The 17,251-nt window shown below is 40.2% G+C and overlaps 1 protein-coding gene across 2 annotated transcripts in view; it reads left to right on the forward strand.

Moving 5' to 3' along the window:
• Positions 1–17,251, forward strand: part of KLHL29 (kelch like family member 29) — a 475,551-nt gene that overhangs the window by 392,607 nt on the left and 65,693 nt on the right. For both annotated transcript variants that reach the window (XM_050950742.1, XM_050950741.1), the window contains exons 6-7: positions 7,948–8,147; positions 14,605–14,864. In XM_050950742.1, the coding sequence (XP_050806699.1) occupies positions 7,948–8,147; positions 14,605–14,864 (460 nt within the window). The remainder of the gene's footprint in view (positions 1–7,947; positions 8,148–14,604; positions 14,865–17,251) is intronic.

Raw genomic sequence — 17,251 nt, forward strand, 5'->3', positions numbered from 1 at the left:
TGTTGCTCTATAAATGTCCCTTGTTGTCATCATTTACCTGACTGATTCTCTTGCAGCTGTATAAATTCTAGTAACTCAGTAAATAACATGTGACCACAGTATGTACATGCATCTTGGGGTCTGTGTTGTGTAAATCCATGTTGTTGTGTTTGTGTATCTGTACATTTATATCTCATGATGAACCTATAATTATACAGAATCGTAAATCAAGCTCTTAGGCATGAAACATTGCTTTCCATGCAGAGTACAATATCTGTTCTCTACTTAGCTAGAGGTAAGCTATAGATGTCATTAAGCTTCTTTTTTGTTTATCCCAAGATAAACAGACATGTGACTTTAAACCATTTAAAAATTTTGATGATGAAAAGTCAAAGAGTGGACAGTGAGGATGCAGCAATGCTGCACTTTGTTCTTATTTGCCTGGAGTTTCATGTACCTCTAGGATTATGTTCCACAGTAAACAAGATATTCTGCCTAAATTGTGTAGACTTGAACAAAAGTTTTTAATGAGCACATAACTAACAGACTCTTCAGCCTTATGAGAAGCTGCCAATCCCAGTCTAGTGTTCTCTATTTGGTAATCAAAACAATTTGACAGAGTTAAAAAGATGTAGCTGTTCTTGGTTTAAGTGCTTCATCTCATATTCTAATCTTGGATTTCCTGTTTCCTTTAGACCCAAACAAACTGTCCAGGGAATGAAGCAATTTAATTTCTGATTTTTTTATCCCATTGGCATAGGTAGCAAATGTTTTGCTCTAGTGAAATGAGAACACAAATATTTGCTCTTGTATTAATTATGTCCCTCACTATGAAACCAAAACCAATAAGAACAGCATGTCACAGTACATTTAGGAGGTGGAGCAGAAGCTGGAAGTTCATTAGGTAGTTGGACAGAGAAGACAGCAATCCTAGGGCCATATACTATGGTCTGTGTGTGCAACTTCCAGCCACACCAATGGCATGAGGGGGGCAATATCAAGGCTCTCGGATGCAGGTATCAACATATGTTGTAAAGAATAGAATGCATGTTCCACCGCCCTCTGGATAGAATCAAAACTGCTCATTTGTTTGGGCCACAAGCCCTATTATGTTAACAGAAATCTCCTTTAGCACAAACCATAGAGGCATGTGCTTTTCAAGTACAGGGGTATCTGAGTTCTATTGCCATTAAATTCCAAGTGGCCAAGATGTGCAGGATAATGATCAATAGGGAAATCAAAGATGCCCCCAATAGCTGAATCTATCTGATAGAAATCAATTTCATTTTCTTGTCTGCTTAATTTTGTTTGTTGAATTGTGATGGGCCCTGGATAGAAACAGAGAAAGAGGCAGATTCTAACCACTGCATGCTGGTGGGTACAATACCAGAAATGTCTTTATTTTTAGGTTAATCTTTTATTCAGTGCCCATTTTCGTAGGGCGAAGCTGTGATGTATGGCATGGCTTTGAGGTTGCACCCCATGTAGTCATACTGCTTCAGACATGAAGAGATGTCACTGAAAGGTCTATTAGTCTCCCTGTTCACATACAGCATGATGAGGCAGTGTGGGATAAAGTTGAACCAACAGTTCCTAGTCAGAAATGTACATTTACATAAAGCGTTTTGCTTTATTCGTGTGCATTCCTTGCAGGCGGCTCTATTTTGAATATTTTAAATTTGTTTTATGCAGTGTTGTAGCCGTGTTGGTCCTAGAATATTAGAGACAAGATGAGTGAGGTTAGTCCAGTAAAAGATGTTACCTCACCCACCTTGTCTCTGAATTTGCTTTGACTTTTATTGTGACTATAGCTTGTAAACAGTGAGAAAACTGGTTTCTCCACTGCTCACAGATAGCTTTTCACATTTGAAGTGAAACTGAGTAAGACTGTAGCCAACTCTAAGAGACAATCAGACCATTGGTCAATCAAAACAGTGTTGCAAGCCAGTTAGAGGCAACAGTATTGTTGTCGGTAAATTGATGAAGTGAAATACTAGGAGAACTCCGTATATAAGGGTACTTCAGCTGGAGTCTAAATGCTGCTTTGACACTCAAAGCACCTCGTTATAAAAATTTTTGTACTGCATCACAGAAAGGTTATATTAAAAAGAACCTCTTGATAAAAATGATGCAGTGAAGTTATTTTATATAATACACCAAGTGCATTATCTCATAAATAGAATTTATGTATATATGTGTGTATGTGTGTATATATGTGTGTGTGTGTATATATATATATATACATATATATATTAAACTTTATTCAGGAGATGATGAAGAAAACTTAGCTATGTCTGTACTAACCATGAAACACTAGTGCTGATGTTTACCTATGTGTGCTGGATCTCAGGAAATGCATTTCAAGGACAAAATTACCATTAATACCAAGAATTCAGAGAGAGAGAGAGAGAGGTGTGTGTGTGTGTGTGTGTGTGTGTGTGTGTGTGTGTGTGTGTGTGTGTGTGTGTGTGTTTCCAGAGCACAATCCTGAACATTGCAAGCAAGGATTTTTCCCCCCTTCTAATATTAATCCTGTTTTACCAGTGTGCATTTCTATTAGCTTCCCTATATAGAGTAACTCAGTGAAAGGGCCAGTAACTTTGTTCTTTGGGTTCCAGTTTATAACTGAGATGTCCTTTGCTTTAAAAATCTCCCTGTGCCTATGATCTCTCCAGTTTAAGTTATTACATTGAAAGTTGTAGCTGAGCTCAGTGGACAGAGCATGCCCAAGGACCCTGGTTTATTTAGGTAGATTATCTCTTCATTACATTTTGTTTTCACATTTTTTAGGTCTACAATCATCCCATGGGTGGCTATATGATTTGTTAATCTGAAAAAATTCCCTGACAACTACAATATAGTTAAGCTGTAAAAGAACTCTCTTAGCTTGTTTAAATATAGACCTAATCTAACCTTTTTGCTGCTTAGCCCAAGATGCATCTTTTTAAAGTTCTATTCTAAATCACTTCCTAATTTTAATGAGTTTATATATCAGGAATTACCGTCTTTTTACTCTAGCTGTTCTCAGAGATTGCAGCAATGATAAAGTAAAGTCTAAAATTGTTTATTACACATTATTCTTTAGAAGCAAAACTTATTGCCCCCAGGGGCTGTTGGGAGAATTATTGATTTTCTGTCACAATGTGAAATGTTTGACCTTTATAATAAGAGCAATGATTAGAAAGCCCATAAAATGACATTGTTAAACTTTAGAGTTCACAGAGCAAATAGCAAAATGTGCTTTGTTTAACTATGTCCATGGACCTAAAACATATATTACCCAGCTTCAGCCTAGAATAAAATGCTAAGGAGACAGTCTCTCAGATGTCCAAGATGCATTGTGTATGTGCATGTTCTTATTTATATCTATAATGAGCTTCCATTAACATTGCTGCGTGTGCATGTGTTGATTTGTGTGCACTTTTTTCAATTACAGACAAATTCTCCCCAGTAGAAGTTTTGCTGTTGACCTCTCTAAGAACAATACTAGACCGTTAGGGTCTCATCTTGCACCCACTGAAGTGAGTGACAAAACTCCCATTGACTATAATCGTGCAGGATCAGACCCCTTGTGCACAAGTGTATATATATGCACATACGTTTTTTCACTTGGTCAACTATATAAGCACTTACAGCAGGGCTAAATTCTCCTCTTGGTTATACTTGTGCAACTTCCTGACTTCACTGGGTTTGCACCAATATAACTGAGAGGAGAATATAGACCACTTTTGTACATTTACGAAGTCTGCTAGGTGCATAGAGGATCTTTATATCCTGCTGCATATCAAATAAGAAACACGGGAACCACTTTAAGACTATCATTATACAATACATCAGAGTTAGAAAGGAAATACCTAAGAAAAAATTCTATTATAAAACCATTTCACTAAATTGGACCCCAGAATCCCATTTCAAACCACACTAATACTCTGTGATGTCTCCAGTCATAAGTCTGTCTCCGCACATGTTTCTCTTTCTCTGTTTCTTTGAAAACTCTCTGTTGATCCCTTAGGACCTGCTTTAGACAATAATCCATCTGGTTTCCAGGCCGAGTAAATCTACAGAGCCCAGGTCATCAGCATGGAAGCCATGCAGGCTTCTTATTTTATTTTGTTGGCTGAACCAGGCCTGTTTTCAGTATGCATCCCAAATAAGTGATGCCTCTAAACCAGTGGTGGGCAACCTGTGGCCCCCTGCAGCTCCCAGTGACAGCTGTTTGCCATTCCCAGCCAGTGGGAGCTGCGGGAACGGCGAACCACGGCCACTGAGAGCTGCAGGCGATCAGTGTAAACGAACTGTCTCACAGCCCACCAGTGGATTACCTTGACAGGCCGTGTGCGGGCCACAGGTTGCCCACCACTGCCCTAAGCTGTGCCTCTGTTGCCCAAGCACCACAGCATGCTACTTTTAAAGCATCAGAGGCAGAAACTGACATAACTCAGTTTCCTTTTCTGGCTGGTTTAGTAATATGAATAATCTCTATTGCTTTGTATTATACTTGCCATAAGTGGCTTTTGTGACTGAACACCTTAGCTTTGTTTTTGTATTTAATCAATTGCAGCAGCCATTTATTGCTTGGTGTATTACAAAGGAAAAGAGATTATAACTTAATTATTCTAAAGAATGACAGGCTGGAGTTGTTGCTTAAATTGGTATTTTCTTTATTCTAATGTCAGTGGCAGGCTACTGGTTTTGCACTGTCTGGCCTGTTCACTGTTGCATTCACAGTCGGAAACTGCACATGATTAGTCACCCAAAGAGCCTTGTTACGCTGTCAGTGCATGCACTCACCCCCACAACATTTGCCAGCACAAATGGAATTAATACCGTAGACAAATATTTGCTTGCAACAGGCCTGCCTATCGTGCGAGGACTCAATCCTGCCATTGCCGAATGCCGTACAATCCCATTTAAATTAGTGAGCTCTCTGGCTCATATTGCTAAAGGTATTTAGATGAAGTAATGCCTAACTGATTTAGGGTCCTAAATCTCATTTTCCAAAAGAGATTTAGGCACTTAGGGGTCTGAATTCCATCAGAATGCCGAAATCCCCTTTTGAAAATGAAATGTAGGCTCCTAAATCAGTTAGGTGTTGCGCTGCTCAGCACACCAGTACCAGAATACCTATAGAAATGTGAGCATCTGTGCCCAAACATTAAATAACATTAACGAAACCGGCCTGATGAACTCATGTCAAACAGTTACTTGAGGCAATTAATGGTAGAGCAAGAGAACTTTTTACCTCAAGGTACTTCCCACACCATGGAATCACTTTGATGCATGGCATCCGACATACCTTGTGGTCAAAGGTTCTCTTGCTCTACCATTAGATAGGTTCCCTATCTATACAGACCTAGAGATTAGGTACAGGGGATTGTGAGAGAGAGACTGGATTACGGGCTTCCTCTCAGAGCTCAATCAATCTTTGCTTCTCTATCTTGTCCCAAGAGGAATTGTAGACTGAGCAAAATACTGCTTACATGCATGACAGTTCTGAGAGCATACAGAACGCCTGTTAAAAAGTCAGGGTTTAGTACAATGGGTGCATGTTGGGCAGAATAAGCAACCTGCTTAACGTACATGCTTATGCATCTGCTTTCAGAATATGGCATCTCCTACAGGATGACCCAGTGTTTAGGGCACTAGCTGCGGACTTGGGAGACGTGGATTTAATTTCCTGCTCTTACATAGATTTCCTGCATGACCTTGGGCAAATCATTTAGTTTCTCTGGGCATATCTACATAGGGTGACCAGATGTCCAGATTAGAGGGGCAGTCCCGATTATTGGGTCTTTTTCTTATACAGGCTCCTATTACTCCCCACCCCCTGTCCCGATTTTTCATACTTGCTGTCTGGTCACCCTATATCTACACAGTATTTTGGAGTGAGCCTCACAGACAGGCTAGCAGAGCTTGCACTAGTGCTCTAAAAATAGCTGTGTACACAGTGCTTTCCAAATTGCAGTTCAGGCTGGAGCTCAGGCTAGGGAGAGGGGTGGGGTTCAGAGCCTGAGCTCCAGCCTGAGCTGCATCTTCAAAGTGCTGTCTCTACCGCTATTTTTAAAGGGTTAGCACAAGCCTTGTTAGCCCAAGTCTGTTGACCTGATCTGGGAGGCGTGATCCAAAATGCTGTATAGACATACCATCTGTAATTCAGTTCCCCATCTGTAAAATGAGAATAACAGTACTTCGCTCCCTGGCCAGGGTGCTGTGAGGATATAAAGATTGTGAGGTGATGAATATTTGTGGTAATTGAGGCCATATAAGTACCTTAAATAGAAATATGAAGCAAATTTAAGACTCCAGTCCTGCAAAGACTTATGCATACACTTAATTTTACTCACTCTCAGTACCATTGCATTAAATAGGACTATTCACATACATAAGCTTTTGTAGGGTCAGGGCCTAAATGTAGCTTGTTCTACTATTTGAAACCATTGTCTAACTCAGAGGTATTAAAAAAAGTGACAGGGCATGCCTCAAATTTACAGGACCCTCAAATTGCTTTGTGGATTTTTGTATGTGTGTTTGTGGGGAGAGGGGCAGAATCAGACTACGAATTTCTGGCCTTGTGTCCTCTGGTTCCAGAGCTAGAAAGGGATATTTGACCATAAGCTTCTTCACAGCATTGTGAACCTTGAACATGTAGGTTCCCAAGCAATTGCTAGAAGTGATTCTTGCTTGTATTTAAAGCCAGCCCTGGCCAGTGGATAGTAATGTGACCGTATGAAGAGGTTGGTGGTCTCTATGATGCACCTTGGTGCTGATCATGCGGTGGTTTTCACGAGAACTGTAGCAGTGATGGAGTGAGCGGACTTTGATTGTCTGGTCATTAGGAGAAATTAATGTTTCTGTAAGAAGATGCTGAATGGCTCTAACCACTAAAGGAGTTTATTTTCTTACTTTAACAGATTTTCCCCCCATTCTTGACGTTACCAAATTTATTATCATTTTTGTCTTTCAGGTGTTATCTGTCCTTAGTGTTGCAGCTACACCAGCCAACCATGCATTAGGAACTGGGCCCTTATTTTAATACATTACTATTATTTTTTGTCCCATAGTTTCACAAGCACTAATGCACACTTCAAATGCAGGAGATATTTTGATCCCCAAATTGTTTAGCACTTTATGCAGGAAAAATCGTAGGCCACAGTCATGAAACTTCCTAGAGGATGGCTGCTGGCTTCCTGTGGCAGAGCTGGTTATTGTTTTCCCACCCCCCTCCCTTCTTTGCTCTAACCATTTTGTCTGTCTATCTTGTCTTGTATTCAGTTTTCAAAGCAATGCCATGAGGGGCTTCCTTTTTTAGTGCCTACAAGGGAACAATATATTTTTAGAACAAAAACATATATATTGTTACATTAACATTCATTGAGGAATCAAGCAAAAAAAAAAACCCCAACAGTTTTTAAAAACTTACTATTATTATGGCTGATAGAAAAGATCCTTAAATAGATCTCAAAATGTGCATGACATTTAAAATATTATTTCATGTACTGGATGGGGATATGCTCTTGAAAAACTAGGTGACCTTTTCTCTTGAAATTTAGGAGTGTTTTTGCCTTACTATGTCATATTATGCACAAAAGATGAGATGTTAACTCTAAGTGTTAAAATGTATTGTTTCCCTTTGAAAGCTAATCCGGGTCCTCATTCTCATTAATGTTGGCTCATTCTTTTCTTTTTCTTTCTTTCTTCCTTTTTTTTTTTTTTGCAACCTTCTTTTGCATGAAAATGCAGAGTAGCAATAAACTGATTTTTTTTTGTAAAACTCGCTTTAAGACTCTTCTCTTTCAGATCCAGTTAAAGTCTTTAAGTTCAGTTATTTTAAAGTACAATACTCTTCAATTCCTTAAAAATATGGAGAAAGTTAATGAATCAATTTTCTAGCCCTCGCTAATTGGTAAACAACAACAAAAGGGGGATGGCATAATGTCCTGTAAGAATGTCCTTGTCTGCTGTTACCAGGTCACCACGAGACAGTAGCAGAGGCGGGGAGAAGCTGGAATTGGCCATGTCAAACCTCACTGCAGATGTTCTGGAATTACTACTGGAGTTTGTTTATACAGGTTCTTTGATCATAGATTCTGCCAACGCAAAAACTCTTCTGGAGGCTGCCAGCAAGTTCCAGTTTCATACTTTCTGTAAAGTCTGTGTGTCATTTCTAGGTAAGTGTCATTCCCATTCCATCTTGTGAGTTTATAGGCCTTAGGCCTTTTTTTTTTTTAATTTCATAGTTCTCCTAGGAAATTCAAGATTAAATGTTATTTGAAACACAATAGAACTTCATTTGTTTGAACTGAGATCTGAATGTATAATGTTCCCATTGCTGCAGCACTAAACTGATTTACAGTCAGTAAAGTTGTTTGTGCAGCTGAAAAAAAAATCCAACTGCATTCACATCTTGGATAGATTTTTTGTTCTTGGTATCAGCATCCCATTTAATTTGACAAAGGTTGCACTTAATGCAGACACTGAGTTCTAAAATGCAAATGCATGTCCCATTCATATGGTCATTACAGTAGATTATAGAAGCTATGCCAGACTAGGTTTGTTATAACAGTAGATGACTATGAACTCCCTGTTAACGGTCAGAGTCTACCATTTTCCTGCACCCTGAAAAACAGATTCTAAGGGTCAAGTGAAAGATCCTTGTGGCCACTGAAGTAATAGTCCTGGCACTCTCAAAAGTCTTGTAAATGAGATCCGTCTTAACCACAACAGGTAGAGTGGTCACACTTTTATATTATGGTTCCATTAAAAAATGATTAATAGATATTATAGTCAATGGTTATATGTTGATACAGAGTCTCAACAGGAAGATAGGTTAACTATAACCATGCCTTATAACCATCTGTAACACCTTGTACTGGTGTGCCCATAACTACCTATAACACATGGTACTCATTTCTGTGACGTGCCTATAAGATCTATTAATGTTTTGTTAACCCTGTATAAACCATTTATAAATGGAATCTTATTAATATAAAGTTTTACCCAGATGTTGTGTTGCTTTCAATACACACCATATCAAGACTTTTTTTCATGCTCTTGTTCTCACCCTCCCTAAAACATATCTCTTCACTCTTCCTCATTGCAAGATATGTCATTCCCTTTGGAACCAAAATTTACCTCTGTCCCACGTGGAGTTATCTCAAGAGTTTGTCATTGTAAATTGACATCAGAAATGCAGAGTCTTGAAGATGAGCATTTGGAAAATGTTATACATGTTCAAAAATCAAAATCCAACCTTGGGTTTGGTTCATCACTGTGTTACTGCCCAGTGCTACGCTGACCTAACTGACTGCAGTGGGGCTACACAAGTGTAAAACTGAAGCAATGCAGTAATGAATCAGGCCATTATTTCAAGCTCCCTCTTTCAATAAATTTTGTTGTCACTTGTTTAAAAATGTAAAATTCTTGTTTAAAATGAGTGTGCTATGGTAGATTGAAAACTGTCTCTCTCAGGCCCAGTTTGTTGGTTGTGAACCTTGAGTATAGGTTCTTGTACTGACATTGCTTTTCTGTAGCTTCCCTCCAGTACCTTTTTAAATGAATATATCTTACAGCTTTCAATGATCACTAGATGTATTTAAGTACATTATCACTAAAGAAAGATTCAGCCAGCAAACCAAAATGCATTTATTTCACTAAATCAGTGTGAGATTTCCCTTTTCCAATATTTAATATTTGAATTCAGTGAACCATGTTATAGTATGAACTAGGAGAGTTGGTTATAAATTTAGTGATATATGGGGAGTCACCAGAGTTTTAGACTTTCATTTGGAGAATTCATACAGTTCATTTGGAGAACGAATTTATAGCTTTGACTGAATTCAGCTTCAGATATAGCGGAGTCTTTGCCATATAAATGTTTAAGAAGGTTATTGTGTTTTGGGCAATGCATGAACCAAGTATATCATAGCACAAAAATAGCTTTTCAAATGTCCCGTAGGATTCACTGATCTAGATACTAGTTACCTCCCTCTGAATTTGTCAGACAGGGAAATGGAGCCCACTCAACAATTTCATTTCTTAACTGTTCACTGCCAGGGCTATCTCCAGCTTTTTTCTCGCTTTCTGCTCTATACTTAGAGTTCTGCTTTTGTCAACAACACGCGCAATGCCAACCATTTCCAGTTATGTTCTGACTAATGCAACAAAGCCTACAAGTGATAGAAGGTTCCAGATGATGGCTGGCTAAATGCTAGTAAACTGATCAGAAATGGTATGGAATATCCAAGACATTTCCTCCTCTTCCTCCCATCTTATGGCTTCAGGGTTGCTTTTTTCCAGTGCATCCTTTTTCTCTAAAGAATCTAGCATCAAAAGTACCATATTATAGCACATAAGCTCTTCCTTGGTACAGAAACAGATACCAGTAGTACAGTAATAGATTTTAACTTAATCCATACCATGTGTTGCCAAGGCAAGTGCAAATCAACTGATCTATTGGGCTCTTTTCTTGCAACTCTTCAGTGTTTTACTTTGATGCCCTGTTGAACTGATCCTTTGGCATTCCCAGTCAAAATCTATCATGGATCACTTTCCCTTCAGCCTTATTTGTGATCCTAGATTTACAATAAAAAATTCAGGTATTAGTTATAGGAGTGCCCCAGAGCCTAAGGACGTGTATATCATTGCGTATATGGAGCTAGCTAATAGGCATCCTTGCTGAAGTTGGATGCCACAAGTTAGCAACTACCAGTTGTCTCAAAAACCTGGGATTTATAATTATCCCCCAGTAGAAGCCAACTAAACCTGCAGAATTGGAAAATTACCCTCCCTTTTGGACAAAATGGCTTCAAGCACAGAGTATATTTCCTATACTGTGTTTGCTATTGGTTGATGATAACAAGGATTGAAGATTTTTCTTACAGTGCCTGGTGCATGAACAAGCATTCTGGTGCATGGACAAAGAGAAAGGATGGGTTTCTTGTTCTGTTTCAGTGTTGCAGAGGAAACTGGATTAAAAACAATTCCTAAAAACCACCCTGGTTTGGTTAGTCTGTGCACCCAGGGAAGAGAAAGGTCTGGGGCATGTGAACCAAACCAGAATTCAGGAGATATATCAGTATCACAATTGGGGTGTGTGAGGAGGGGGCTTCTGTCACAGCAGTGAACTAAACAGAGAGATTCTGGGCAGGGCCAGCTCCAGGCACCAGCGAAGGAAGCAGGTGGTTGGGGCGGCCAATGGAAAGGGGTGGCACGTCTGGGTTTTCAGCGGCAATTCGGTGGCGGGTCCCTCAGCCCCTCTCTTCCTCATTGAGCTGCCGCCAAAGTGCCGCTGAAGAGGAGGAGAGGGAGTGAAGGATCCGCCGCCGAATTGCTGCAGAAGAATGAAGCGGCTCTATTGAGCTGCCGCCGAAGTGCCGCCAGTCAGCTTTATTTTTATTTCTTTTTGCTTCACTGCTTGGGGTGGCAAAAAAGCTGGAGCCAGCCCTGATTCTGGGACTTACAGTATACTCTGGAACCGTAGGCTGATCACAAAGCATGTTGAGTATATAAGGGCCTCCTTTCCTCAGTCTGAGAGAGATGTGGACCTGCTGGGCGGGAGGTCTGTCTGTCAAGGAGGCAACTAGGGAAGAGCAGAATTTCTGATTTTTTTTCTGAGAGAAGAGCAAGTTTCCAAAAGAAGCCTGGGAGGAAGCAGTGAGAGGTGTATTTGGGAGCCCTATAGGAAGAGAGGTCCAACCAGACCCTGCCCAAGAAGGTGTTCTGATTGTCTTTGTTTACTCCAGATGGGGAATTTTTGGGTCAGCTGGAGAACCAGACCACCCAGCCAATGAGGAAACTGAGGCATCAGACAGTTTGAAGATGGGAAAGTGAGACCCTCACAAGGGCCTTGTCATCTTTTGGAGAATCATTAAATCCAGAAGCCTATAGATATGACCAGACAGTAAGCCACTAGAGGCTTGTGTGAACAAGCAAGGATGGACTCCCATTAACTAAATGGTTCACAGCCTGTAACAGAGAGGTGTGTTTGTTCTGATTTTAGTAATGCCTAACTCATATGCTCCATCCTCCCTAAATTAAAAAGACAACATTCAACACAAACAGATGGGATCTTGCACTAATTATTGAACTCCTGTTATATTGGTACCACAGTTCTGCCAAGTAATCTTTCATGCATACTACCAATCTCTGCCTATATCCCTGCTCAGACATCCACTCCATCCCCTGATACTTGGGATAAAAGATGGGCTTTGCAGCGTGCCTGGAAGGTTAACAAATACAGACTCTGGCAGATCAACATAGGGAACGAATTCCAAAGTCAAAGCATAAGTAGAGAATGCCCTGCCAGCTCAAGTGCCTCCGTTGATCTCATTTGCAACAATCTGGCAAGGGTTAGAGAGGTGATCTTGTATTTAACCAGGTCTCAGACCATTTAGGAATTTGTAGGTTAAAACTGACATTATTAAATTACACCCAGAAATCTGTTGGCAGCTATCCTGGAGCACTGGTGTAACAGTTGAATAATCTAGGGGTGGGAGCCCCATGTGGAGTGCAATTCAAGTCTAGTCTTGAGGTGACAAAGGCATAGATAATTGTAGCAAGGTCTGCATCAGAGGGAAAATGGAGCACTCGCTCATTCAATCATAGATGGAGCAAAGTGTTCTCCAGCCTTTCTTTGTTGCCTAGGCATCCAGAAGTATTTCAAGATCTAATCAGACACCTATATGATGAACTACAGATGCAAGTAGTTGGTGAACCCTTTCAATTAAAGATGCTGAGATAATTTTTACCAACTGCTTCCCCCAACATGATTTATCCCCCAGCTGCTTCCCCCACTAACATTATTTCAGTCTTACCCCAGCTGAACTGCATCCGGCTAGCCGACATCCGAGCTCTTATCTCAGAAAGGCATCGACTCATTTGTTCCACTGTACCAGCCATGTTAGAATTTATGAAGTGTCATCAACCTGTTGAATATATCTCAGCCCACATTTCTTCACAAACCTTCTTGATGGCCTTACGTACATGTGGGAAAGGATAATGAAATAGAGCCCTTGGCATGCCACAAAAAAGTTTCTCGGGGAAGAACAGCAATTGTCCAACACTACCCTCTGGTCCTTCTGAAAAAGGAAAGACTGGGCCACTCAGAAACATCTGTCTACATCTACAAGGGATTAAAGATAAGTAAAATACCAGGTTCAGATCTAGAAAAGTCAGCACAGATATTTGATCATCATCTCCCATTCAGAGAAGATCAGCTGCAGCCAGTTCAGTTGTCCCATATCCAAGCCTGTTACCTGATGAACAGAAATCTGAGAACTCAAAAACCCCACTTGCAAAGGTGTTTAAGTAGGATATCTGCTCTCATATGAGTAAAGGCTTATTCCACCAGATGTTTTCCATTATGCAGAATAAGAGATGTGTGTAGGGCTATGCCCTGGTGGTCTGGCTGGGGCATTTCTTTTAAAAATTACAAGACTGATGTGACTCCAGTGTCAGATTTGCTTTTTGGCTTTAGTTTTCCAAGTACTGGTGGCGATAAGAATTTAGATTTCTATCACCTGCTTACTTTATCCACCTAGTTTTAAACAGGTTTGTATGTGTATGTGGGCTTGTCTACTCATTAAAGTTAATCCAAAGTAAGGCAGGGTATGAGTTTAATGCTGAGAAGCTATTGCTGATTAACTCCATGTATGCACACTCTTTTCCAGAACAAAAGTGCTGCATTTTTGGAATATTTTTAATATTTTCTGAAACTCAGCAAGGGTGCAGTCTTGGAGCCCAGGATCCAGCCTAAGCAGGAACATCTACAGTGCTATTTTTAGTCCCACAGCCTGAGCCCCGCAGGCCATGACCGTGGTGCTATGGGTTTTTCTTTGCAGTGTAGACATACTTTTTGAGGCTTCTGCTAATGCCTTGGCTAGAGACCTTCTTGCACTCTATTGGTGGGTTTTTATTTTTAGAGTATCTGAAAAGCAAAAAGAACAGCAAAGTGTAGAGCATAGCTCGTCCTTAACATGTTACTACACGCTGTGCAGTTCCTTGTTTGCCAGGAAGCAGATAATGCTGTCTCCTCTGTGCATGATTTGCTTTGAAACACCACTACACAACATTTAACAGAAACCATTAGTATAATCTGTGTTTTGCATAAGGAATGTCATCACATTCTACAGTAACAAAGTTCCTGTGGGGAAATTTTTTTATTATTATTTGAAGTGGCTTAGTAGCTAAGCAGGACATACATTATCATGAAGCAACTGTAGCATCCTCAAAAATGTCCTCAGAGCCGTCTGAGTTTATTTTTAAAGCACCTGCACTAGGGTTTACTTCTTTGCTGTTTCTTAAAGGAACATGGTAAGCATTAGAATTAGGACCTACTGGAGAGGAGGTCCTTGGTAATAAGGTTATGTCAACAGTTTCTCCCAACCACACCACTAGAGTACACACCAAAAAACAGGCCCAGAAAATACCATCCACCCGGTTAAAGATTTAAAAAAGCAGATCTAAAGAAACTGCATTTGGTAGACTTTTTTCTTTTAATGGTGACTCATTGGAATAACCTCGGTGCTATTTAAAGTGAACCAGAGTTATTTATGTTCATAGCATCTATTTATCAGTGAAATAATGCCATTTTTATTCATTCATTTATATTTTATTTGCTCTTTTTAGAAAAACAATTGACTGCCAGCAACTGCTTAGGAATATTAGCCATGGCTGAAGCTATGCAGTGCAGTGAACTATACAACATGGCCAAAGCATATGCCCTACAAATTTTCCCAGAAGTGGCCAATCAAGAGGAGATCCTTAATATCTCAAAAGACGACTTCATTTCCTACATGTCCAATGACAGCCTGAACACCAAAGCAGAAGAGCTGGTGTATGAAACAGTGATAAAATGGATTAAGAAGGATGCTGCACTCAGAGCTCAGGTAAAAATAATCTGAGAAACCACTCTTTCCCCATTCTCATAAATACCTATTTAAAGTAGAAACTATCCCCGTGCAATTTTAAATGTGAAGATGAATAAAAGATGGGATTGTGGAGGTAAAAAAGCAGCAAGCGACTCCAGGTTATGCACAAATTGTATGCCATTTCAGAATCTGATTCCCCCTATCTGATTGTTTAGAATTAAAAGCCTCTCATTTGCTACACATATATTAGAAACATAGACTCTTGGAATTGTTGGCTGCAGACTTAGTCAAAGCTAAATCTTTTAAGGTTTATAATTGCATGATATGTTACCTCAGGAAAGGGATACATTTTGGGGAAGGCATGCACATTCAGTAACAGTGGGAAGCAAAAATCCTCAGTAAATCACAATCTTTTTGGTGCTGAATGCTAATAGCATGACCAGCTTATAAGTACACTGTGTATAAAAAATTATACTGTACCTTTACTGGGTATTCAGGTACCTCCTCTGGTAGTATATAAATATTTATTAGGGTTAGCTTATCTGCACTATTTGTCTGAGTTATGCAGTTGCCCTTAACTTGTGAAGTTAAATGTATTACCTTGCCCACCACTATCTCCAGATAAGTGTTATAAATAATGACTGGTTCTGAGGACAATAAAGGCAAAACATGGGCCTTGAGATAGACGAATTACATTGGTGACACTTAAAAACCTGCCACTCTCCTTAGATATAACTAAATAAGATTTGCAGTTAGCTGATCTTGGTAGCTAACTGTGGTAATAAGGGGATGTCCGAGTACCTAAATTGATTGTTGGTTTGAACCCCAACTTTACTATTGGGTCAGAATGTTCCCTCTTGCAGATGGGCTCTGTCCAGGCCCACTCAGAAGGGAGAATGCCTCCCCAATGTTATTGTCACTTCCCCAGTACCCTGCTGAGCTTCCATTTGGGGTGGGGTGGGGTGGGGTGGGGTGGGGTGGGGGAGAGAGAGGCCAAAGCAGGCCCTTGGCCATTTCTGGCTATCAGGCTCTGGGTTCTAGGCAGTCAGCCCTGGTGGTTGGAGTGGTGGTTGAGAACAGGTACCAAGAGCCAAAGCTGGGCCATATATGTTGTTATGATTATCGCAAAACATTTATGCGGTGCCATTGATTTACTGAAATGGGCCCCTTCTCAGCTCCCACTGGCCCTGGGAAATGTGCAGTACTGTTAGTGTGTTTCTCTGCTTGTTTAAAGTTTTATGAAGACAGTCCGTTCTGAGCTGCTCCTGTACTGAAACAGAACTTAATGGAAACTATGGGATCATTCTCAAGGGCAGTAGTGGAAAGAACCTTGTAGAATGAATCTGTTTCTCTGTCACAGACAGAGGGTGTCAATCACCATGCAATCTAGGTTATGTTTTCAAGATTGCTGGTTTAAATATTTCTTTCTGCCTCCTGCTGTGCTGATGTTATGAATTTGTTTTTTAAGTGGTGGTTTTTGTTTTCCTTCTCACTGCTGCCACTGCCACTGCTACCTCCTCTTCTTTCACTTTCATGTTGAAGCAATTGGAGTGGGGTTTTTTCCAAGTTACATTCCTCTTTCTCCTGCTTCTGAAGTGCTTTCATAGCTTTATTTGTTTCTCCAAATTTCTCACTGTGGTGTTTGATTTCCTATGTTTTTCTTTCAATTTTTTATATTTATCTACAGGGAGATGAGTGTTTTGAATAAATTAATGTTAAAGGTACCAATAGCTGGCTGCTTTCATGTCCAGTCCTATTGCTAAGCCCAGTTTTAAGGGTGGCAGGCTGGCTGCTCTGACTTTTTCTGACCTCTCTATATCCTGCTGTATTATATATAAGGCTGTTAGTCAGATGCTTATTTTCTGAAAGCAGAAGCTCTTGCTTTTTAGATTTACCATGAAACACCCTCTCATTAAAATTTTATAATGGCATCTACATTTTCAGAGCTGAGAAACAAATTACTCTGGGGATGGATATAAAGTCAGACTAACCAGTCTTCTGTCTGATAAAGATGATCTGTAGAAATTTTGATGACACCTCCTTCCAGCATGAGAAATATCGAGCCCAATCCTACCAGATGTTCAGTCCCTGAATTCATTGGGAGTCCAAGGTGCTCAACACCTTGCAGAGTCAGACCCACCATTTCTGCTGAATCTGTCAGGGCAATGCGTTGTGTACACTGAACACTTCTCAGATTGGAATGGATATGTCAAGCTGTCTGGAGTGGTTCATGACCCTGAGTGCCAACCACAGGGCAGACAGTTACAAACCAGGGCACAAACCCCAAACAGGTTGTTTTATACTTCGGTTTCACCAACCAAGCCTCAGGTATCAACTTCTGAAGCACTAAAACAGCCTTAACATGGAGTCTCAGACAGTCCCCTTGGATGCTCCAGTCTATCTTG

This window comes from Gopherus flavomarginatus, chromosome 4 (genome assembly GCF_025201925.1).
Source record: "Gopherus flavomarginatus isolate rGopFla2 chromosome 4, rGopFla2.mat.asm, whole genome shotgun sequence".
Lineage (NCBI taxonomy): Eukaryota > Metazoa > Chordata > Testudines > Testudinidae > Gopherus > Gopherus flavomarginatus.